At 44.6% G+C, this 24,442-nt stretch overlaps 1 protein-coding gene across 1 annotated transcript in view; it reads right to left on the reverse strand.

Annotated features, from left to right (window-relative positions):
* Window positions 1-24,211, reverse strand: part of LOC125921987 (astrotactin-2-like) — a 92,527-nt gene extending 68,316 nt beyond the window's left edge. Inside the window, exons 1-2 of the mRNA XM_049629837.1 lie at window positions 24,133-24,211; window positions 23,879-24,031 (exon numbers count right to left, since the gene is read on the reverse strand). Of these exons, the coding sequence (XP_049485794.1) occupies window positions 23,879-24,031; window positions 24,133-24,211 (232 nt within the window). The remainder of the gene's footprint in view (window positions 1-23,878; window positions 24,032-24,132) is intronic.
* Window positions 24,212-24,442: the final 231 nt, after the last annotated feature.

Genomic DNA, 24,442 nt, shown 5'->3' on the forward strand with positions numbered 1-24,442 from the left:
GTACCTGGCACGCAGTAGGTGCTACCTCTCAGTGAGGTACCTGGCACCCAGTAGGTGCTACCTCTCAGTGCGGTACCTGGCACCCAGTAGGTGTTACCTCTCAGTGAAGTACCTGGCACCCAGTAGGTGCTACCTCTCAGTGAAGTACCTGGCACCCAGTAGGCTCTAACAAGTGTTGGCCAGAAGGAATGAAGTAGGAGGGGTTGTTCTCACCAGCATCCCCCACGGTGTCATGCTACAGATGCTCTGAAGAGATGTTTTCCAATTTAATCCTGTTTGCTGAGTTACTGGCCTGTTAATCTCAAACAGAAATACCCTACCATGCGCTGCAGGTCTGCTTTGTCCTTCCTCCTCACTACAACTCCCTACTCAGCCCTCCCACATTTCCATCCCAGTAGAAAACAGCATCTTTTCGAAGCAGAAACCACCACACTGCATCTCGTTTCAGACACAACGATCCCAGGGTGAACTGCATCCCTCTGGTGCTAGATCCCACCCAAGGGTTCCCACATCTTATGACAGCAGGGCAGAAGGCCGGTGAACCCCCTTTTAAAAAATACTGTTAGGCCAAAAAAAAAAAAAAAGAGTCATTTCCAACCTCTCCCTGCCTCCTACAAGAGCAAAAGTGCTAAGTGATTTCACTGTCATTCAGAAATGGATTCCCTGACAAGTTTTATAAACTCGTTAACTAAAACTTAGGAGTCCTGGGTCCTCATTCTATCAAAGCTGCCATGTGGCTTTAAGTCAGTCATTTACCTTCTCTGCTTTCTCGTAAGAGAAAAATAATTATATCCTCCCCCATATATTTTGTAAACCCATTATTCAGTTGAGAAATTCTCACATGGCCAAGTCAGAATTCTTGCTGGTTTCTCCCAAACCCGCTACCCTGCCAGCCATCCCCATCTGGGAAAAAACAATCCCCAGCCATGCACTTAATCAGGCCAAAACATGGCAGCCGTACTGGTCCCCTTTATTCTCTTCCAGAGAACAGCCAATCCATCCTTATTTCTTTCTGTCCTTTTCACTCACAATGCATCGTTCACCCTGTCCTTTTTGCTGGTCATCAAACACATTAACCTTGTTCTTGTCTCAAGGTCATGACATTGCTCCTTCCATGCCTGGAATGTTCTTTCTCCACTTCGTATAGGCCTCTACTCACATGTCACCTTAGAGAAGCCTTCCCTGACTACCCTACCTGAAATACCCTCTTAGTCCATTCCCACACACTCTATACTCTGCTTTATTTTCTTCATAACATTTATTACTATCTGAGATGAGGCCGTATCTTTGTTGCTTCTCTCTTCCATCACTATAGAACCGTCAGGAGATTAGGATCTCAGTCTTTCCATCATGGTACTCTGTACTTAGTCGAGTGTCTGGCATATAGTAGGCACTCCATAAATATCCATAGAATGAATGAACAGATAATGCATGTGAAAACATGTAGAAAAGCTCAAAGCTCCAGAGCCAAAGGGGAAATTACACATTATCAGCCTTCTTGCCCACTCCAAAGACAGGATTTACAGGTAGGTCTGGGAATCTCTTACAAATACATATACGTTTCAGGGACTCACCTATTTGGTTATATGAGGAGCTCACTGGGGAAGCAAAGGAAATGAAAAAAGGATAGATTTCATTTTGCTGGGCACAGTGTGTTATTTCCCAAATTGCTCTGAATTTCCCAGGACATGGCTTCAGGCTTACAGAGTGAGGGTGCCAAGGCCTGGTGTAGCCAGGCAGGAAGGCCCCCACGGAGGAGCATATGGGCTTGTGTTATGGGGTAGGCAGTCCAGGAGTGGTCTCCAGGGCCCCCGCCCTCCAATGCCTCCTTCACCAGAGCCCCTCATCCACTGGTTCCAGAATTTTCCACTCCACAGTTAATAACAAAGTTTACCGTTACCAGTTCTAGGAAGTGCACATGACGGGATGAGATCCACCTCAGATTCTTCCTTGCTGTGCAATTTTGAGAAAATTACTTAACCTCTTTGACTCTTTCTAAATTATTTTCTTTTATTTTTTGTAACGTGAAAAACACGGACCCTGATTCCTGCCTCACCAGCTCTTCTCTAAGCATTTGTGAATAATAAAAATTAAGGGATCCCAGGATGACACGTCCGTTACCCTCAATTTCCCAGGAAGGTGATGAAGCCTGACTTTAGAATCTTTTCTACAGGTAGATTTTTACCAGGTGGAGGTGAACAGATGAACAGCACTGGAATGTGAAAAGATAATTCATAGCACTGCACATCTATTACTTCACATTAAAGGAAATGATTTGTATTCAGAGATTATGTAATTGTGAAGTGCTGAACAATTACAAAATATTTTGGCTCCTTTTGGGTATGAGGGAGGGATACAAAACCCTGAAATAGAAGAAAGTGGTGGCTCATAGGAAAATTTTGTCCTATCTGTTTGTGAATGACTGAAAACTCCACCTTCCTACACACATTCTGAACACTTCCGGCCAAATGAGTCATCCTGTTATGATGGCAAATGTTTGCTAAGCCTCTACTACATGCCCGGTTTCTAGACCTGAACCAGTTCTCAGACAAAACCCACTGGCTAAAGGAGAGGCTGGGTACCCATAAGGAAGACTGCAGAACTACACCAAGTGTGCACAGCAATAGCCTCTCCAGGTCTTCCTCAGAGAGACTTATGGTCTGTTATTTGGGTAGTCATATCGTCAAGAATATCCAGATTTTTTAAAAGATAAGATAGTTGGATAGAAGTTGACACAGATACCCAGGAACCCAAGGCTTATTTAAAATGGGGGATGTATGGACTGCCAGGTAACCGACTGGAGTCCTCCCCTATGAGGACTCCCGCATGAGATGACCATTTCCCAGTCCCCAAGTGCATAATATACACAGACAGATGTAAGGAGTGGCAGAACCCGCTTTCTACTGTTCTCTTGTCTTTTTTCCCATTGTTCCTCTATTATAATAAACTATCCTAATGGGGCATTTCCATATCCTTATCCAAGCAGAGGCATTCCCATCCCCAGCCAAGAGAGGAAATCACAACTAGTATCTCATCCTGAAGGTAATGGATGTGGCAAGTGACTCTTAACGACCCTAAAGATGCAGGGATGGTGGTATCTATCTTATCTCCATTTAATTCACCAACCTGGTCCTTTAACAACGCAGATGGATCCAGGAGGATGGCAGTGAGCTACCACAAACTCAAACAAATTGTTGGCTCAACTGTAGCTGCCAGATGTGGTGTCTATGCTATAGCCAATTAACACAGCCTTGGGCATAGAGTCTATGGCTGTTGATCTAGAAAATAAGTTTTATCCCATCCCTATCTGGAAGGAGGATCAGAAGCAGTTTCCATTCCCATGGGGTAGGCACCACTACACATTTACAGTCTTGCCCCAGGGCTGTATTACCCTCCATCAGCCCAGTCTGAAGGGAAATGGATCATGAGCACAGTCTGCAGAATATCACATCGGTCTGCTCTGTTGATGCATCATGCTGATTGGACAAGATGAACAAGAAAGGGAAAGTGCATTCAAGAGGTGGTAAGATAGACATGATCCAAAAGGTGGGATATAAATCCTATGAAGAACTGGGGGGTTGCCACATCAGTGAAGGGTTTAGGTTTCTATGGCCTGTGGTATGTCATATATCTGTTCCAAAATAAATGAGAAATTCCTGCATCTTATAGTTCACACCTCTAGGAAAGAAGCAGAATGCGTGGTAGTCTTCTTAGGGTTCTAAAGGCACCATGTTAAACATGTAGGGATATTGCCCTGGCCCATTTTCCCAGTAGCATGGAAGGCCCCCAGCTCCAAGTAGGTCACAGATTGGGAAAAGGTTCTGCAGCAGAACAGGCTGTGGAGCAAACAACCTGCCATGTGTACCATTTGATCCACTGGACCCTGTAGCGTAAGTGTCATTGGTCACAATAAATACTGTGTGGAGGTCATGGCAAGTGCCAACTAGGAGACTCATAAAGTAGACCCCCAAGCTTCTGGATTAAGGCCATGCCACCTGCAGTAGAGAGGTGTATTTGCAGGGGTGAGGGGAGTTTCTGGTAATGCTAATGGGTCCTATCAAGAGAGCAGGCAGCCAGGTCTGCCTATCATAAGCTAGATTCTGTCCGATTCAGCACATCATGGAGGAGAGACAACACACAGAAATGGCACATCCAGGATCAGGTCCAAGCAAGGTCAGCATAAGTAAATGGCCCAGACCCCATGCCATCCACCAGTGGCACATATCACTCACGTTACAGTTATGACCACCTGTGGGTGGGATGGAAGGGTGGAAGGCCAAGCTAATTTCACAAAGAGATATGCATATAAGCCAAAGTCCTTCTGCACAATGTGCAGGACTTCAAAGGGTGCACTTGGCCATCTACATTGTGAAAAAAGAGGAGAGGTCCAAGGTAAGATATAAGTGGATACATGATTTAATTGGCTTGTCAGGGCCCAGGCAGAGAAAGACACCTTGCCTGTTGAACACCAACTTAAGCAAATGCCTTTGAGAAGTCAACAAGGCATCCCAGGCAGTGGCTATCAATCGGTGGTGGGCTTATTGAGGAGAGGGCCAAGACAGAAGGCCATGGAACTTGTCTTTTCACTTTCAGTAGTTCAGACATATGCCATAGCTCAATGCTCCAAACAAAACATGTCCCAGCTCCCTAGAGCCTGCTTACAAAGCTTTCAGCCATCCACCTCTTCTAAGCTGACCCTGACTACCCATGTGAAATAGAAGAGTATCAAAGACAAGAGAGACCAGACAGGCAGTAAAAAGCTCCAAAAGGGGCCGGAATCAGTGACCGGCAGGTGTCTCTGGCTCTGAAATTACACGACAAAGGAGCCAAGGATGGGAATATTTTCCTAGTACCCTAGCTCTCTCAATCATGCCATCAGAATCACCAGGAAGCTGTTAAAATGCAGATTGCTGGGCTCCCTCACAGAGTGGCAAGGTCTAAGAGTCTACATCTTTAGCCAGTTCTCCAAGGATGCAATGCTGGCTGTTCAGACACCACCCTTTGCCTGTCCCTGTCCCAGAGCAACAGGAACTCAGAGGCCGACCTTATAGGCACCACTCCAGACTCGAACATGCTGTGTTCTCACAGCCAGCTTCAGTGATGGAGGCCGTATGTGTTGTACTTCAGAGCCTGGCTTTGGGGTTCTACGGATCTGTGTTCAAATCCAGACTCTGCCACTGACCAGCTATGTGACCTGTGGCAAATGGACTTCACCTTGGGGGACTCAATTTTCTCATAGAAAATGAGTCATAATAATAAAAACTTTTGGGGGACGTTGTGAAGATGTAATCAGAAATACCGAAGGAAAAAAAAACCAGGCATGGTGCTTGGCACTAAGTAAGCCCTTGGTAAATACGGGTAGTGCTCTGTAAACTGCAAAGTGCCAGCAAATATAAGAGACTGCTTTCTACCGGCATGTGGCTTTTATTTTCCAATTCAAACTTTCATCTTTCAGGGCACAGAGGGGTAACAACATTAGGAGGGAAGGAAAGGAAAGAGACTGTGGTGGGGGGTTATGATTCCTCCCTCCCCACCCCTCCCCACTCTTCCTTCACCCCTCCACCTCTCCTCAGCCCTCCTCTCCCAGGTCACCCTGTTTACATCTGGACTTGGGACTTCGGTGAGAAATAGCTTCCCATTTTCCTTACCCACGGTGCCAAGAGAGGATGAGTAGGCCAATGTTCTCCCATCTCTATTAGCAAACCTGTCTATGTTTGTGTGGCCATCTATGATGCAATCACCTCAGTTAGCACAATACCTGGCCCATAACACTTGCACAGATATTACTGGTTGAACTCAACTGAATTTACAGCAGTTAAGGGTCCAAGATCTGGGTGGGCCCTCGTATTGTGTCTGGGTCAGCGTATGACCTTGGGTAACCCTCACCCCTCATACAGGCCTCAGTTTCTCATTTGTCAAAAACAGAGATTTCCCTGGCCTCTTTCAGCTCCAGGTGGGAGCATCCTGGACAGACATCTGAATGGGGAATTGATAAGCCAGGGTCCTGGACCCAGATCTGCCACTAACTCATGGTGAAGTCACTTCCTCTCTCTGGGCCTCAGCTTTCCCATCTGCAGGATGGAATGATTTCCAAGAACTCATTTCCCATTCCAAAGTCCTAAATTTCTAGAATATTTTGTTTTAGGCCTCTTTGGGGCTCAAGGTCAAGGCATTTAAGCAGTGTTTGACATGATGGAGAATGAGTGTGTTTCCTTTTATCTTGTAATGGCCACATTTACCACATCTCAGATCTTACTGGATGAAATCTCCCCTAATAACACACAGTAATAATGATCATTAATATTGCATGTAATCATTAAAGCACAATCATATTATTCTCAACTCAGATGGTAACTTTTAAATGAGAGTGCACCAATACTTTAGAGCAAGACAAAGGAAGGCAAAGATGGACTGTTCTTTGAATCACTCACTCGAATCTTCTCTACATGCATTTTAACCTTACAGGGAAGCGGCATAAGATAGTGAAGGCACCACTGGATTTGGCTTTAAAAGCTATGGCTTCCATGCCAGCTTCTTTTACTTACTAGCTGTGTGACTGCGGGCAAGTGACTCAACCACTCTGGGCCTCAGTCTTCTCCTCCGGGAATGCTTCCCTGCCCTCACAGGGCTGTTGCAAAGATCACCTAAGATAATGGATGTGAAAGTCTGTTGTAAACTGTAAAGCTCTCTGCAAACACAAGACACTGCCATGATGGTAATAAAAAAGCAAATGGCACATGAATATTTCACAAGCACAGACTGGGACAGATTATTTGTAAAGTACCCCCATCTAATGGGGTTTTACAAATACACACTCCCTGCCCTTATTATGAACCTCCTAATAATCTCTTTCTAAAGCTCATCTGCAAACTCCTTTTCTCTCCCCTGTCATTTCTTCTTAATATCTCCTCTCTCACACAGCTATTTATTACTGAACGCTGGGTAGCATTTGGGGAGACAGTTGGTCAGAAAAATAGACACATTCATATTTTGTGCAGACATAAACAAAATAAAGCAAGGACACCTCGATTCTAAGCTATTAAAAAATATACATCTTCCTTGTGGGTCTGTCTGCAGTCGCTCCTATTAGTAATACTTAAGTCTGAAATTAGGTTTAAAAACCCCATCCCCATATGTAGCCTCCAATTCATTCACAGGTGGCATTAATACAGAAAGGGAAGAAATAGGCTCAGATGCATTTTTTTTTCCTCTTAAAAAAAACGTATAAATTTTACAAAGCCTTTTGGAGCCTCTCTTGGCTAAAGGAGAAATCCTTTTGCCATTAACTGCTCCTGCAGAGAGAGCTTGCTTGCTGCAAGATCATGATGAGGGTAAGCATTAATTAAATCTAACTGCGAGAGAATAATTATGTACACATATCCGTCAGGGCAAGTTGTCACTATCCAGTAACAAAGTTGGATACAAACTCCATCAGCAGAACTGTCAGGCGGCTGTTAAAAGGATATAAATGTGTCCCAAAAGGATCATTTCATTTAGGGGGGAAAAATTGGATTGCAAAGGATTAATGAGGCGAGGGGTTTGTGTTTTCAATTGAATGTAAAATGCAAACCGAGGAAGTTGTGATATCATCATTTAACCTTAATGTATATCTACATTTGGGTTTCTAACACATGGTGGGGACAATTAGACCTTGTGCATCAAACCAACATTCCCATCAAGCAATGAGATTAAAGGTTAGATTTCTGTAAGTTAGATTGCACAAAAGTTTACAAAAATCTAATTTACACAGATGGCATATTCTTAATAATAATTAGGCAAGGAAATGAATGTAAATCCCACCAGGGTCATTTGGGGATTCAGGAAAGGGCCCTTTTTTTTGCAGCTGCCTTCATGTCTGCTGAATTTCAGTCCAACCTCAGTAGCACGCGCACGCACGTGTGTGCGTGCCTGCGTGTGTCCCACACGGAGGCCCCAGGCAGGTGAGGTGAGTACAAGTCTTGGAGACAGGTGCTGCAAATGGGCACAGCTACAATGTAGGAACAGACACAGCAGTGTTGGAAGCAGGTCTAAGGGGACATACAGGCTCCAGCATTGTCTGACCATGTGAGCTTGGGCTACTTCGTGTCTCTGAACATCAATTTCCTTTACAAAATAGTGTTATTGAAGGGTAGTCACAACAATATATTTGAAGGCATTTAGAATAGTGACTGGCACAAAACAGGTGGCCAATTATTGCTGCTGTGTCCTAGCAGATCTAGGTCCCAAGGGAGGAAACAAACCACAACCTCAGGACCTGTTCTTTCTCACTGGCATCCTGGCTGGGGCAGTCATAGGTAGTGATGGTTTCCAGCCGAGGCAAGGAATAGGAAGCCCGTCTGGTTTCACTGCATGCTTCATGGCCAACAATAGCAGTCAACACCAAGGTCATTTACTCCAATGCACTCATAAAACAATTTGTAGTGGTTGGTTGACTGACTGCCTACCTGTTTCCTGCTCCATAACTTGAGCCCCATAGAGGTGAGGACATCATGTGTCTGGTTTTCTACTGTCATCCCAGAACCTAGAATGGTGTCTGACCCTCGGTAGGCACTCAGTTGAAAGTAGGAATGAAAGTCAGGTTGGAGGCCCTGGACGGGGATGTAGCAGAAGGAGTTAGAGTTGGAAAATGGGAATCAGGCACAACAGTACTAGAGAACAGCCAGGAAGAGACTCATTCTATGCCAGGAAAGATGCCGGAAGGATGATGCTCTGACTCGTCTGGCTGTACTGAGGCCACAGAAGTTGATCCAGTCACAATGAGGCCAGAGTCTATCAGAGATCCTAGCCATTCTGGGATGCTGTATTATCAGTGTAATAACCTAGTCTTGACTTCTCAAGATCTTGTCAAGTTATTTTTAGGTCCTGCCTGAATGCATGATTTCTGCAAGACCTTTCCCCTTTTTGGAATCTATGTAAGTTGCTACAAATGCAAACATTCTGCTGAAGGGGATCGCACTGACCCTTCTCAGCCAACATCTTTCCCAAGGGAACCAGGCTGACATAGGCACAGAAGGAGGCTGGCAACATAGCTATTCCCTGGAACCTTATCTTCTCAACTAGACCATACATAGGGCCTTTCTATTTCCAGAAGATATCCTGACACAATGGACTATTTCTGTGGCCTGAAGAAGACATATGAAGAGCATGGATTGAAACAAAATAATTTTTCCTGACAGAAGCCACTTTTCTAGAAATTTTCCATTACAACCTCATCTACACACACTCCCTTCCACTCCCCCACCCCCCAAAACACAAAATAAAATCAGTGTACATTATACAGATTGCTTCTCTCTATTTCCACCTCTGATTGAAAGAAATATCTTTCAGAGGGATAAAAATTAAACCACACAAATTGCCAAGAGTCATCATTGAAAGTAAAATAAAATTTCAGGAAATTGGGCCAAAGCCAGAAAACTGAGGTCATAAAATGTCAAGACCCATAAAGAGAATTTCATACTTCTGTTGAAAAATCTTTAAACTCTAATTCTTGGGGGCAGAATTTTATATATGTTCATTTGATTATATTTTTAATAGTATAGTTTAATTTTTCTGTATTATGGTTTTGCTTACTTGATCTAATAGGAAAATTTCTGTAAAGATATTCCCCTTTGATTATGTGATTAGTCAACCTGTCATTGTACTTCCCTCAATTTTTTTTTTTATATATTTTGAAGCCGGGTTATTTCTGTATGTAAGTACAGATTTCATTTGTCTCCCGGTGAACTGTTCCTTTTATGATTAATGACCGTCTTTATTCCCAAGAATATTTTGTTTCTTGTTGTAAAGTTTATTTTGCTGTATATTTCTACTTCTCCCCAAGCTTCCATTTGATTAGTATTTGCCTAGTATATATTTTTCTTTCCCTTCACTGTCAAACTTTCTGTGGCTCTATGTTTTAGGAAGATCTCTGGTAAATGGCATGCAATTGGATTTTACTTAATATAATCTATTTCTGAATTTTATTTTGCAAAATATATTTATTGTAATTACTGATGCTTTGGGGCTTGTTTCTACCCTGTTATGTTTCAGTCTCTCTCCTTTTAAAATTTTTATTTATTTTTTTAATTTAAGTTTATTTATTTATTTTCAGAAAGACAGAGAGAGTGACCAGGGGAGGGGCAGAGAAAGAGGGAAAGAGAATCCCAAGCAGGGTCTGCACTGTCAGCACAGAGCCTGATGTGGGGCTCAAACTCACAAACTGCAAGATCATGACCTGAGATAAAACCAAGAGTTGGATGCTTAACTGACTGAGCCACCCAGGTGCTCTTAAAATTTTTATTTAAATTCCAGCTACCATAATATTAGTTTCATATTAGTGTAATATTAGTTTCAGGTGTAGAATTTACTGATTAAATACTTCCATATAACACCCAATGCTCATCACAAGTGCACTCCTTAATCCCCATCCCCCATTGATCCAGCACTGGCACTACTATTGGCCCAGAGAATACAAAAATACTAATTCAAAAGGATACATGTAACCCGATATTTATAGCAGCATAATCTGTAAAAGCCAAATTATGGAAACAGCCCAAGTGTCCAAAGACTGATGAAGGGTAAAGAAGGTGCGGTGTATGTACACAATAGAGGATTATTCAGCCATGAGAAAGAATGAATCCTTGCCATTTGCGACAACATGGATGGAGCTAGAGAGTATTACACTAAGTGAAATGAGTTAGTCACAGAAAGACAAATACCATATGATTTCACTCGTACGTGGAATTTAGAAAACAAACCAAAAAATGATCATGAAGGAAAAAAAGAGGGGCAAACCAGTGTCCTCCTGCTCTTTCTCATTATCTTTATCTCACCACACCCTACCCCCCACCCCAGAGTCCCTCACGACATCGGCTTCTAAATTTAAAGCTGGAGCTTTGTGTTTCCTTTTCATTCTTTACCCCTGAGGAGCTCCCTTTCTTGACCTGTGATAAACATGCATGTTTTAAAAAGTTGTATTTTATTCAATGCGCACACACACGTGTATGGGGCAGGAAGAAGGCCAGGGTCAGCTCCATGTGCCATGCTGTTGACCGTTTACCACACTCTTTGCCAGCTTTCTTTTCATTTAGGAATGGGAGCTTCGTTATAAACAAAAACTTGTTTGTTTTTAAAAGTAAATATTCTGGAAGTGCGAATTTTTCGCCCAAATACTGAAGTCCGGTGTATACATATGAACAGGAGCTCGATGAAAGAGTCTTACCTACTCAGCCACATTCTCCTGCCTGCTCCCTGGGTGCCTCTTTGAAGCACAGCTGGTCAGCTCCTGCTACTGGCCTGTGAGCTCTACCCCGTATCCTCAGGATGTACAAACCACCTCTGTCTCAAACGTGGGAAAATGCAAAGCCTTCTCTTTATAATCTTTGAAGTGATTTACCCATTTGGTCACAGCTGAGTTAGAAAAAGGCACAAGCTGCCAGCTTCGATGTGTCTTATCCAAATCCCCCAACAGTCAGTCCTGGTGCAGGTCACATGACCTACATGGTTTTACATGTTCAAATGGCATGAAAACTGGACAATTTTGGAAGTCAGGGGACTCGAAATTCAGTTCCTGGGTGTGCTAATTCTTCTCTGCGGCACGGATGAGGTCTCCCCATCCATCATTTTCCGCATCTATGAGCAGGATGGATCAGATGACCTTGAAATTCATTTCCATCTCTGATGGACTAAGAGAACAAGAGGAGTTCTCTAATGGAAATCCCCCCACTGTGTGCCTGCAAGCCTGGGGCAATGATGCCTCTGAGGCATCTGGATTCACCTACAGTCACCCAGCAATTAGATGGTCAGCAGCAGGGCTTAAATGTAGGATTCTCTGCGTCCACATCTGAGATGCTGTCTCACACCAGGATTGCAGGTCAGATCTAATCCATTGCCTGTTTTTGTGTGGTCCAGGAGCTAACAATGGTGTTGACATCTTTAAGTGGTTAAAACAAACCAAAAGAAGAATGTGTTAAGATGTGGGAATCATACAAAATTCACATTTTAGTATCCATAAATGCATTCCATTCTTTTGATTAGTAGAACGTTATTACAAAAAAAAAATCGTACTTATTATTATTATACTATGAATTTTGTCAAATGTGTGGAAAATTATCTCTCATTGTGCAAGTAAGCACCTGCATAATATCTTCAAGTTTGCCTCTTGGTCAGTAAAGCCTAAAATATTTCCCATCTAGCCCCTTACTGGAAAAATGTGCTGATCCTGCATTTGACCATAGGCCCCTGCAAGGATGAAGCCAGGGTCCAAGATCAACTATCTTCCATACATCATAAGCCAGGCCGGATCAGACAACGACTTGAGATCCAAACCTCTTTAGTACTGTTTACGCAGAGGCATAAAAAATACATATGGTCTTTTGATCAGCTACAAATGGATTTGAATCTGGGATCTGGTCATCTGAACTAGATGTATCACATAATAAAAGTTCCTTCATAGATCTGAGCCTCCGTTTTTCCATCAGCAAGTTAGGAATAATGAGGCTTCCCTCATGGAGTTGTGCAGATCAGTCCAGGCTTTAACATAAGACTGAGGCTTAATAAAATCGCCATACCTGTAGGTTGTAAAAAGCAGCCCAACATTTTGTCCATTTGTCCTTCAAGAGGTGAACTCTTATTTCCCTGCCCCTTGAATCTAAGGTGATCCCCTGACTTGTTTTGAGCAACAGAATGAAACAGAAGTGATGTGTGCCTTCCAGGCTTGGGACTCAAAAAACAAAAGAAAAACAAAAACAAAAAACCTTGCAGCTCCTATTCTTGTCGTTTTAAGAACCCTTCGCTATTTGAACCAGCCTTGGATAGCTGGCTGACCACAGGTACATGACTGAGGTCAGCTTCGCCTACCCCTCCAAGATCAGAACTGCCCAGTTGAGCCCAGTGCAAATGCTCAACTTGGATTAAAAGCCAAAGAAATGGTGACTGTCCTAAGTCATAGGATTCTGGGGTGTTTTATTATGCCACAACTCTGACACAGTATTTGAGCCATTCTGATGGAAGAAATATCCTAGAACCGTGACCTCAGGCCACACCAGCACCTGGCTCACAGCCACTGCAAAGGCCACTTGTGATCACCTCTCCACCCTGCCAGGCCAGGCAGAATTGACTGAGAGCCCCATGACATATTTCAGACAGACAAGGAAAACCGCCTGGAGGAGACATACACTTTCGGCAACGCAAACTTCTCTGAAAGACACATCAGAGATTTAAGGAGGCAGCTGTGCACTCTGACTACAAATCAGCTCTCCCACACCTCAGCCCCACACGGCCTGGGGATCACTGGGCTGGTGGTGGCACTGGTCCTTGTGGGAAGGGCCTGAGGTCAAGAAAAGGAAAGCCAGAGCCCCAGGGAAAAGGCTGCTCCATCAAATAGGCATGGCATCCCCTGTCTTTGAAGGTACCAAGGCTCTGATTTCAGGATGCAGCTAATCCATGCAGTGCTTCATGGAGCATGTCCACAAACACCTAGCACATTCTCAAAACGGCCCTGGGAAATAAGCATGGTGGGGATCACCGCATCTCCAGGTGCTGGGGATGGAATCCCAACAAGATTAAGCAGCTTCTAACTGAACTTAAGAGCTACGGTTCCAGCCAGGGTTTTCTGACTCTAAATACTGGACTTTTCAATAGACAACAATACTTCCCAATCAGATTTATCACCAAAGGCCATTTAAGTTGGAGGAGACCTGTGGAAATTATCTCGCCCATCACCTTTGCTTTCCAAATTAACAACAAAGATTTATTGGGTACTTACCATGTTCAGTGCAGCCTGCTGAGCACTTCACATGCATTAACTCTAATCCCCCAGCCCCCTTGGAGGTGGCCGCTAATACAATTTGTAGATTAGGTAATGCCAATTTAGCATAAAATGTCATTTCCCGAAGTTGAGCGAGTCAGAGGCAGAACTGGGATATGAATTCACATCCATCTGACTTCAAAACCTGAGCTTGTTTCCACAAAGACACAGTCTCTTAGATGGGGACACTGAGGCCCAGAGGGTTGAAGGTCTTGTCCAAGATCATGCAGCCCATTTGATTAATTGTCCATTAATCCGCCAAGCATTAACTGAGCACTTGCTATTTGTTAGGAACTAGGCTAGTCAAAGGAAGCCCGGGCATGACCTGGACATAGCCACTGCACTTCATGAGTTTAATTAAGGGAGAAGAGAGGTGGCCATAAATTACTCTAATAAAAGGTAATAAATGACAAATATCACAAGGAAGACAGATCAGAGGCTATCAGAGCTTCTGGCTCCTTTATCCTCCCTGACAGATAAGCCCTGATAGGTTCTTTTACTGTAGGACACTGTCTTCAGAATGCAGCTTATGTAAATAAATGTATTTTTTTCTGTTTATTGGTAACTGGCTATAAATTATTCACTTAGTTGGAGGAAAATATTCAGAAACATTAATGGCTTTAAATTATCTGCCTTAATGGGTCATTGCTATGCTTAAATATGGAACAGCCAAGCCCCAGGTTCAGTCTTTATTTCTCTGGTTCTCATTTTGTTCCCCAAACCTCTTTCCTCTTATCAGCCTACCCTTTCTACCAAGGAGTTTTGGATAGAGGTCGCTGCCCTTTTGGCCAAAGGAAGTTCTGAAACTGTATAATCAAAATGAAGTCCCACTAGAAACCATGGGATAATTAACAGGGCCAGAAGGAAGACTGGACAGACACCAGCAATCTGGGGAAGATAAAACCATTGTTTTCTTCTCCACCTCTGTGCCGTTTCTCATGCTAGATTTTCCTCCCTGCCCCCATTGCCACGTGACAAAAAGCCTGTTCTTCCTTCAACACAATGCCTTAAGGCCACTTTCTTTGTGAAGTCTTCCAAATTTTCCCCAAATGAAAAATTATACGTACTTGCTCCAAGTCCCTGAGCACATGGCCCTGGCTCCCTGAGGCCAGAGGGAGTCTGAAGGGGGATGTCCTGACTCTTGTCCTGACTCAGAGAGAGAGGTGCCTCACCTTCCAGAGTCTTCTAGCCTCTGAACACCCTCACAGCAGCACTGGTGATGCAGAAACCCTTCCCGATGCAAGAGGAGCGACTGCCACTTTCTTCCAGTACCTAGACTAGGCTGGTACCATTTCACAGTTTGAAGATCTTACCCAGACTAGCTGGGACCAAAACCCAAGTCATCTGGGAACTGCGCTGTGGGCTCCATCTAGACTCTGAGGTCGCAGTTCCGCAACCTGCTAGCTGGACAAACTTGGGCAAGTCACTGAACCTAAGTTGGAACTTCCTCTTTGGTAGAATGTGGATAATTACAGTCCTTACCATATGGGATCTGGGGAAGCTCTTAAATGAGATAATATGTGATGAGCACAAAACTTAGAACATACTCAGGAGAATATGCTAGTTGTACCACATCTCATGAAACATTTGTATTCCATGATGCTCCCAGCAGTCTACTTTACCCATCCATCCATCCATCCATCCATCCATCCATCCACACATCCACCATTTAGCCGATTGCTATTCTATGCCGGTTCTGTTCTGCATTGGAGCTACAGAGAGACATAAATCACTGTTCTTCCCATCATGGGACTGTCAGAGCTGGGGAGGGAGACAGATGTGTCCACACGTACTTACAATGGATTGTGATAAGGGCTGAGACAGAAAGCAGAACCAGGCTGCCTGTGCCCAGACAAAAGGACTGGCTCATTCAGCAGAGGTAAGGAGAAAATAGGTAAGGAGGAGAAAAGAGGTAAGGAATGAGGGCAGGCCGGGCGTGTGGTCTTCATAGAGAAGATGTGAAACTGGATTCCGAAAAATGACTAGCAATTTGCTGCTTGGAGCAGGCGGGGGGGGGGGAGGGGGGGGGAGCAGGGTCTTTTAGGCAGAACCCGGTCCGTACACAGACTTGGAAAGGAAGGCAGGTTGGGTAAAGGGAAAGATGGCTGGTGTGCACGAGACCACAGAATGCAGAGGCTTGGGATTTGGGGGGAACTAAGGGGCAGGCTGGAGTCAGGCTATCAAGACGTCTTGTGTGGCAAGCTATAGCAATTTTTTTACCCTCTTAGAAATGTTCCCTTCATCCTATAGATTTTTGCTTCTAAAACTGAGTAAATGAGGTGCCTGGGTGACTCAGTTGGTTTAGCCTTCAACTCTTGGTTTCAGCTCACGTCATGATCTCATGGTTTTCTGAGTTCGAGGCCCGCATCAGGCTCCATGCTGACAGTGCAGAGCCTGCTTGGGATTCTCTCTCTCCCTTTTTCTTTGCCCCTCCCTGACTCGCTCGTGTGTGCTCGCTCTCTCTCTCTCAAATAAACTTTTAAAAGATACTAAAAAAATAAAAAATAAAAGTGAGTAAATGTACCCCTCCCTAATGGGTAAGGGCAGTGGCATAAATAATAATAATAAAACAATGATAAAATAATGTGATAAAACAGTGATAAAATAATAACTAATAGGGGCTCAGTTGGTTAAGCATCTGATTCTCAGTTTCGGCTCAGGTCATGATCTCACGGCTTTGTGGGTTCGAGCCCACATCTGGCCCTGTGTTGGCAGCATGGAGCCTGCTTGGGATCCAATCTCTCTCCTCTCTCTCTGTCCCTGCCCCACCCTCTGTCTGTCTCAAAATAAATAAATAAACTTAAAAAATAATAAATAATAAAACAATGGGGCACACGTGTTCAACGTGCACCGTTTGCTAGGCTCTGTGCTCAGTGCTTTACAGGCATTGTCTCATTTGATCCTACAGAAAACCTTTGAAGATGGTACCCTTATCATACGAGCATAATCAGTGTAAGTGTTCTTCCTGGGACATCATTATTTCCTAAAAGCTTGAGAAAATGCTAAATAATTTAACTTAAAAAAATAATGTAGCATCATTTAAACTAAAATAAGCATGGGAATATTATGAAATAGAATGTCATGGATTTTTTTTTTTAGGTGGAACCTGGAATTTGGGGCTTATGACCAATGTCTTTTGAGCATAGCCATAGGCTTTCTGGGCGTGTGTTGATTCTCACCTGCCTTTGGGAAGACTTCACTGCAAAATCTTGAGATGCCCCCGGTGCAAGTGACAGACTATCAGGAAAATGTTGTAGTCAGGAGAGTGACATGGGGAGATTTAGTGTGTTTTCAAAAGATCGCTCCGGGAGTACCTGGGTGGCTCAGTCAGTTAAGTGTTCGACTTCAGCTCAGGTCATGATCTTGCAGTTCGTGAGTTCGGGCCCCATATCCGGCTCTGTGCTGATGTTTCAGAGCCTGGAGTCTGCTTTGGATTCTGTGTCTCCCTCTCTCTCTGCCCCTCCCCTGCTTGCATTCTGTCTCTCTCTCTCTCTCTCTCTCTCTCTCTCTCAAAAATGAATAAACATTAAAAAAAAAAAATGATCCCTCCAGCCTCCAGGGTGGAAGATGGATTTGTGGATGAAGGAGCTGTTGCAGGAGTCCGCACAAGCAGCAATGACACCTCAACCAGGTCACAGGCAGTGGCGCAGTGAGCATGGGGTGGGTCTGGGAGCCTCAGGAGGTGAAATGAGGACAACACAGATGACAGTGATAACATCAGCTACTCTTTACGATAGTCACCCAAATGCCAGGCACTGGGCTACACAGTTTGCAGTTTTATCTCAAAACCCACATATAACATTCGTATTATTACTACTACTTTACAGATGGGAAAACTGAGACTAAAAGAGCTTCTTCGTTTGCTTAAGATCAGTCAGCCAGCCAACAGTGGTTAATGCAATATCAACTACAAGAATCCCACCTTTAAACCACTATCGAAACGTCATGAACCACGGGAAGCTCTTCTTGACATCAAAAGCAGTATTTCCCTGCTTCATTTTTGTCCCAACACATTTGCATCCAACTTCCTGTGGACACCAGGGAACGGTGTGGCCAACAGCTGCCTCGTAAAACCCTGTCGGAGACATGAGGGCAGCAGTCAAGTCCCCCGCTGCCCTCCTCTGTCTGCCTAAGGATGATGCACTTGGGCGTCCACGAGGCCTCTCAGGAAGAAGCCAGAGCCACAGAAACACATTGGAACTGCTTTTAACCATGTGCTCAATTTCATGACACCGGTTCTCCACTGTCTGTTCCATCTGCCGTGAACCGCTGGGCACCACGGGCTGGGCAGGAAGCCCACTGAAGCAGAGAGAGGCCAGGCGCTCCCACTCTGGGCCAGCAAGCCCGACGCCACCTCAGGGACAGGGGGAAGAGACAGACAGTGAAAGACTGAGGATTCAGACCCTCATACTGTATCTGGGGGCTTTTGATGGTTAGTGAAGGCTAACAGAGCAATTCCAGTTGCGTTTCTCTGGCCATTTCTGTTCCTCAAGATTTTAATAAATGTTCCAAGGGGAAAAACAGTCTGTGGTCAAGAAGGTTGCGCAGCTGTTGAACTAAACAAAGAAGCTCAGCTTTCTGTACTACAGGACATCCTGGGGTATTTATTTTTTTTAATTATTATTATGATGATATTTTTTTAGTGTTTATTTTTGAGACAGAGAGAGAAAGAGAGAGAGAGAGCACGAGCAGGGGAGGGGCAGAGAGAGAGAGGGAGACACAGAATCTGAAGCAGGCTCCAGGCTCTGAGCTGTCAGCACAGAGCCTGATGTGAGGCTTGAACTCACGAACCCGCGAGATCATGACCCGAGCCAAAGTCAGACGCTTAACCGACTGAGCCACCCTGGTGCCCCCATCTGGGGGTCTTCAATAGTCTAAGATGCATTTGCGAGTTTCCAAGAGGCAGAAGGAGTATGCAGAATTTCTAAAACTTTTATTGGCCACGGAGTTCTTCTGTCCAAGAAAATCGTGAGGACCCATGGTGGTAAGCACATGAGCTGGGAAGTACAGGGCTGACTCATACTATCCTTATTCTCTCTTGCAAAAAAACCTTACCCAACAGTGGCAGTAAAATCTCAAGCACAATGTTATTAAGCCATTTTGAAAATTGCCTTAACAGCATCCACTTGAGCACAGTTAATGTGCCATCCATCAGTGAGTCTATCTCTAGAGGAAACAAGATTCTCTGGAGGTCTGTATCAAGAGGCTTCGGTTTATCCTGGATCCCTCTCACATCACCAACTTGAAAGTTAGGAAACTGAGCCACTTTTGAATGATCTTTAAGGTGAATGCACTCATTCATTCAACAAATATTTATTAAACACTTTCTCTGTATTAGGTTCATGAATATGAAACACATTTTTTTGAGAGGAAGATAGTAGATGAGCAAACAAACAGAAATAATTTTAGACCACAACATTATGGAACAAATAAAAAAGGGTTTTGTAGCTGGTCTTGGGATAGAAAGCATGAGACTCGGTGGTCATGGAAGACAGTTGTGAGGCGCTCACATCTGAGCTGAGAGCTGAAAGGTGGGAGAACAGCTGGGGGGTGTAAAGAGACACAGCAAGGGGAAGAGACAGCAAGTTCTCAGATTCCAAAGTGGGGAACCGTTTGCTGTGCTTCTGCAAAATGAAGGAAGTGTGGCTGGCCCATGAGGAAATGCCAAGTAAAGAAAGCACCAGCCAGATCCAGATGGAACAGGAGTTTGGCAAATAGTTTGGATTGTATTTTAAGGACAACAGGAAACCACTGAATGATTTTTTTTAAGAGAGAGAGCATGTGCACAAGCAGGGCAGAGGGGCAGAGGGAGAGAGACAGAATCTTAAGCAGGCTCCATATTCAGCGTGAAGCCTGATGCGGGGCTTGATCCCGTGACCTAGGATCATGACCTGAGCTGAGATAAAGAGTCAAGACATTCAACTGACTGAGCCACCCAGGTGCCCCCAGGAAACCACTGAACGATTTTAATCAGAAAGTGACCTTATCTGGTTTATATTTCTAAAAAGATTAGTCTGGCTACTTTGGGGAGACTGAATCTCGGGGAGGGTACAGTTGCAAGCAGGAGGTGAGAGATGGCAGTGGTCACAGATTTGAGATACATTTAGGGAAAAAACAATGCAGTAATTCTCTTAGGCCCAGTTTGTTTTTGTTTTTTTAATATGAAATTTATCGTCAAATTGGTTTCCATACAACACCCAGTGCTCATCCCAACAGATGCCCTCCTCCATGCCCATCACCCACCCTCCCCTCCCTCCCACCCCCATCAACCCTCAGTTTATTCTCAGTTTTTAAGAGTCTCTTATGGTTTGGCTCTCTCCCTAACTTTTTTTTCCCTTCCCCTCCCCCATGGTCTTCTGTTAAGTTTCTCAGGATCCACATAAGAATGAAAACATATGGTATCTGTTTTTCTCTGTATGACTTATTTCACTTAGCATAACACTCTCCAGTTCCATCCACGTTGCTACAAAAGGCCATATTTCATTCTTTCTCATTGACAAGTAGTATTCCATTGTGTATATAAACCACAATTTCTTTATCCATTCACCAGTTGATGGACATTTAGGCTTTTTCCATAATTTGGCTATTGTTGAAAGTGCTGCTATAGACATTGGGGTACAAGTGCCCCTATGCATCAGCACTCCTGTATCCCTTGGGTAAATTCCTAGCAGTGCTATTGCTGGGTCATAGGGTAGATCTATTTTTAATTTTTTGAGGAACCTCCACACTGTTTTCCAGAGTGGCTGCACCAGTTTGCATTCCCACCAACAGTGCAAGAGGCTGCCCGTTTCTCCACATCCTCTCCAGCATCTACAGTCTCCTGATTTGTTCATTTTAGCCACTCTGACCAGCAGGAGGTGATATCTCAGCGTGGTTTGATTTGTATTTCTCTGATGAGGAGTGACATTGAGCACCTTTTCATGTGCCTGTTGGCCATCTGGATGTCTTCTTTAGAGAAGTGTCTATGCATGTCCTCTGCCCATTTCTTCACTGGATTATTTGTTTTTCGGGTGTGGAGTTTGGTGAGTTCTTTACAGATTTTGGATACTAGCCCTTTGTCTGATATGTCATTTGCAAATATCTTTTCCCATTCCTTTGGTTGCTCCTAGGCCCAATTTGACTTGCAAATCAAAATAACTTGATATCCAATCATTATCTAAGTCAAACAACAGGTTTTCATTAACAGTAAAATTCTGAAATTCTACTCTAAGAGGGGGAAACAAATTCCAAAATGAAGACTAAATTTGATGACTACCCTCCCCCCCCCAAAAAAAAACCCTTCCACGTGACATGGTTTATGGCATTGTTTAATGCAGAATTATTAGAAACGGTGCAAATGCCCAAAATAGAGGCCTCATTAAGACAGTTACGGTGCGTAAGAGGGATTTAGGGGGCGAGGGAAAGAATTCAGTGGTAAAACACATGTTCAGGACATGACACTAAGGAAATGAATCGGACTGGCGGTGAGAAGGGCGGAGGTTATGAACTAGGAGCCACTTGTACTCACAGGGGCTGGATTTGCAGGGAGGGTCTCAGAGGGGAATTCTTGGTGAGTGGTGGAAGAAAAACAGATGGATAAGTAAGCTGAATGAAACTACCAGGGACACTGAACAAACGTAAGAAAGAACAAACACAAGATGGAATTCTATTCAGCTCCTGACACACATTGGCTGAGCGTTCCCCCGTGTCTACATTCACCATCTCGTCAGACCTTCACAGTGATCTCTGGTGCAGGGATTGATACCCCATCGTGCAGAAGAGGAGACTGAGACTCAGGGACATCCAGTGATTCTTTGAAAGCCACGCACAGTGGAAGTTCACTGGGCTGGAATTAGTACTGGACACTGCTGACCTCAAAGCAACTTACTTATCTTATGCATTGGCTCAACCTGGGGTTTACCATGTGAATTCCAAAAAGGAACGCCATTATCAACTTCTGCCTCGATTTATGACCTCAGGTTAATGTGCCTATCTTGGTTTTTTTTTTTTTTTTTTATAGGATTCAGGATTTCACAGGACAAAGACCGAGGCATTGTCTCAACAAAAAGCAATGTCTACCATGCATGCAGCCACTGATTGAGGCCCACAAATGCAAAGACGATTCAAACAGTGAGACAGTTCCAGCCGTCAAGGAATTCTCCGTCTAGCTAAGGAGAGAGCCGGATGAGCAAATTATATTACACAAAAATAAAATCGGCACTTAACACATATGGAAAGATATGGGAGAACTCACACATGTAAGAATTCAGACTGAATTCTGACTAACAGGCAGTGATACCTTCACAGAGTGCCATGCAAGCTAAGTTTGGGAAAACAGGTAGGACCTCACTAGCTCAGAGCACAGTGGTTTAGGAGCGCCTGGGTGGCTCAGTTAGTTGAGTGTCCGACTCTTTTTTTTTTTAATTTTTTTAAATGTTTATTTATTTCTGAGAGAGAGAGAGAGAGAGAGAGAGAGAGAGAGAGACAGACAGACACAGGGAGGGGCAGAGAGAGAGGAAGACACAGAAACCGAAACAGGCTCCAGGACCTGAGCTGTCAGCACAGAGCCCAACACGGGGCTCGAACCCACGAACTGTGAGATCATGACCTGAGCCGAAGTTGGGCGCTTAACCTACTGAGCCACCCAGGCGCCCCTGAGTGTCCGACTCTTGATTTCAGCTCAGGTCATGATCCCACGGTTGTGGAATCAAGCTCAGCATTGAACGTGGAGCCTGCTTAAGATTTTTTTCTCTCTCTCCCTCTGCCCCTCTCCCCCATTCTCTCTCTTTCTGTCTCTCAAAATAAAATAGAATAAAATAAAATAAAACACAGTGGTTTAGTTAAAAAGTTTGTAACCCAGCTGGGTTATTTCTTCCTGGCTCTTCCTTTACTAGGGCATCCCTTTGGGCAAGTTACTGTAGCTTCATGTGCCTTGGGGATGTCATCTGTAAAATGGGAATCACCCTGTATCTCCTTCACAAGACTGGTGAGAATCAAATAAGAGGCATTTAGTATTTAGCCTGCTGCCTGGAGTAAGTATCAATAAATGACAACAATTGCTTATAGGGTCCAGTTAGGTCATTTCAGACAGACAGAATGCCATGGAAAGGAACATGGAAGTGGAACCCACAGATTTAGGTGAGACAGCAGAGAGACAAGAGCTCTGCAGTGGCCCTGAATGTCACCTTCACAAGCCTGTACACTCCCGAGGGCACCAGACATCCAATGGAGCTCTGGGAGAAGAGTGACATGATCAGAACCATGTTCACAGGAACTAGAGATGTGAGAGACCAGAATCAGAGAGGAGCTGGAGGTTATGGAGTGGACTTAAGGGAAGAAGTTTGGATGTCAGGCAATGATAAGGGGGTTCATCCCATTTACAAAGTCACAGAGATGACCAGAGAAAGAAAAAGGTGATGGTGACGGTGATGATGATGATGAGAAGGAGGAGGAAGAGGAGGAAGAAGAGGAGGAGGAGAGAATGGGGAAAGGAGGAGGAGGAGGAGGGAAAGATCTACTTTTTCTTGCATGTTGGGCTGGGTGCTACGCTAAGAAAGCGTAACAACCCTGTGATAAGAGGGCCTTGGAGAAACAGAGCCACCTGCCCAAGGTGACATGGTTAGTTAACAGCAGAGCCAAAATTTCATTTTGATTCTGTCTGGTTTACAGCGCTCCTACGCCTGACCATGATACTATACTATTTTGAAGAGTGACTCCAAAACCCATTCTGGGACCCAAGCTTGAGGACTGCCTTCCACGAGAACATCTGCCTCCCTTACGCCCTCCAAAGTGACACCAGCTACAATTTAAAGAGCATCGACTGTGCTCGTCAGGTCCCGTGTTAGGCACTTTCCATAGACTGTTGCTAATCTTCTCAGCCTGTACAAAAGATGGCTGGTCTTTTGTACCAGCCGGAGCTAAGAGACACTGGCTCCACACCCAGAGGCACAGGTCTGCTGCCTTCAAGCCTCCACTGAGATGACTGATCAGGGAGAAGGTGGCACGATTCTATGAGTCCAGGGAAGCAAGGGAAGGGGGCACAGCTCTTCCTGGACCCGCAGAACCTGGGGACAGCCCGCTGACACCCTGGCAAGAGGTGCTGGAAGGGCCTACCTCGAGACTTGCTCCTCCGCTTCCGCCTCCCTGCTGAGGCCCTGCGCGGGGCTGGCTGCAGCTGACCGATCTCGATGGGCGTGTTAGCGCGGAAACTCTCCTTGAACTTCTGCATCAGGGACTCCACTGTCTCCTGCGTCGCCTCAGCTGCTGCTATAGGGTGGGCAATGGGGCTGAGGTTAGGGCTCGGCCCATCCCTGGCCCCTGGAGGACTGGGCCTGGCCACCCTGAGTCCCTGGAGCTCCCTCCCTGACCCATAATGATGGAGAAGCCACAGGTGTCAGTATAGATGTATCTGTTGGCCTCCTCACTTGTGCATTCAACACACACCATGTTGCAGGCATCGCCCCCAGCCCTTGAGATATGGTGGTGAAAAGTCAGACACAATCCATGATTCAAGGAATTCATAGCTTGGGAGGACACATAGCCAGGCATTCCCAAAACTGCAATACTTTTGCGATAGGACAGTACAGAATGCTAGAGGAGCACCAAGAAGGGTCCTGTCATCCATCGGGAATCAAGGCAGGCTTCCTGAAAGAGACACTATATACACAGACACCTTAA

The sequence above is a fragment of the Panthera uncia genome, chromosome D4 (genome assembly GCF_023721935.1).
Source record: "Panthera uncia isolate 11264 chromosome D4, Puncia_PCG_1.0, whole genome shotgun sequence".
NCBI lineage: Eukaryota > Metazoa > Chordata > Mammalia > Carnivora > Felidae > Panthera > Panthera uncia.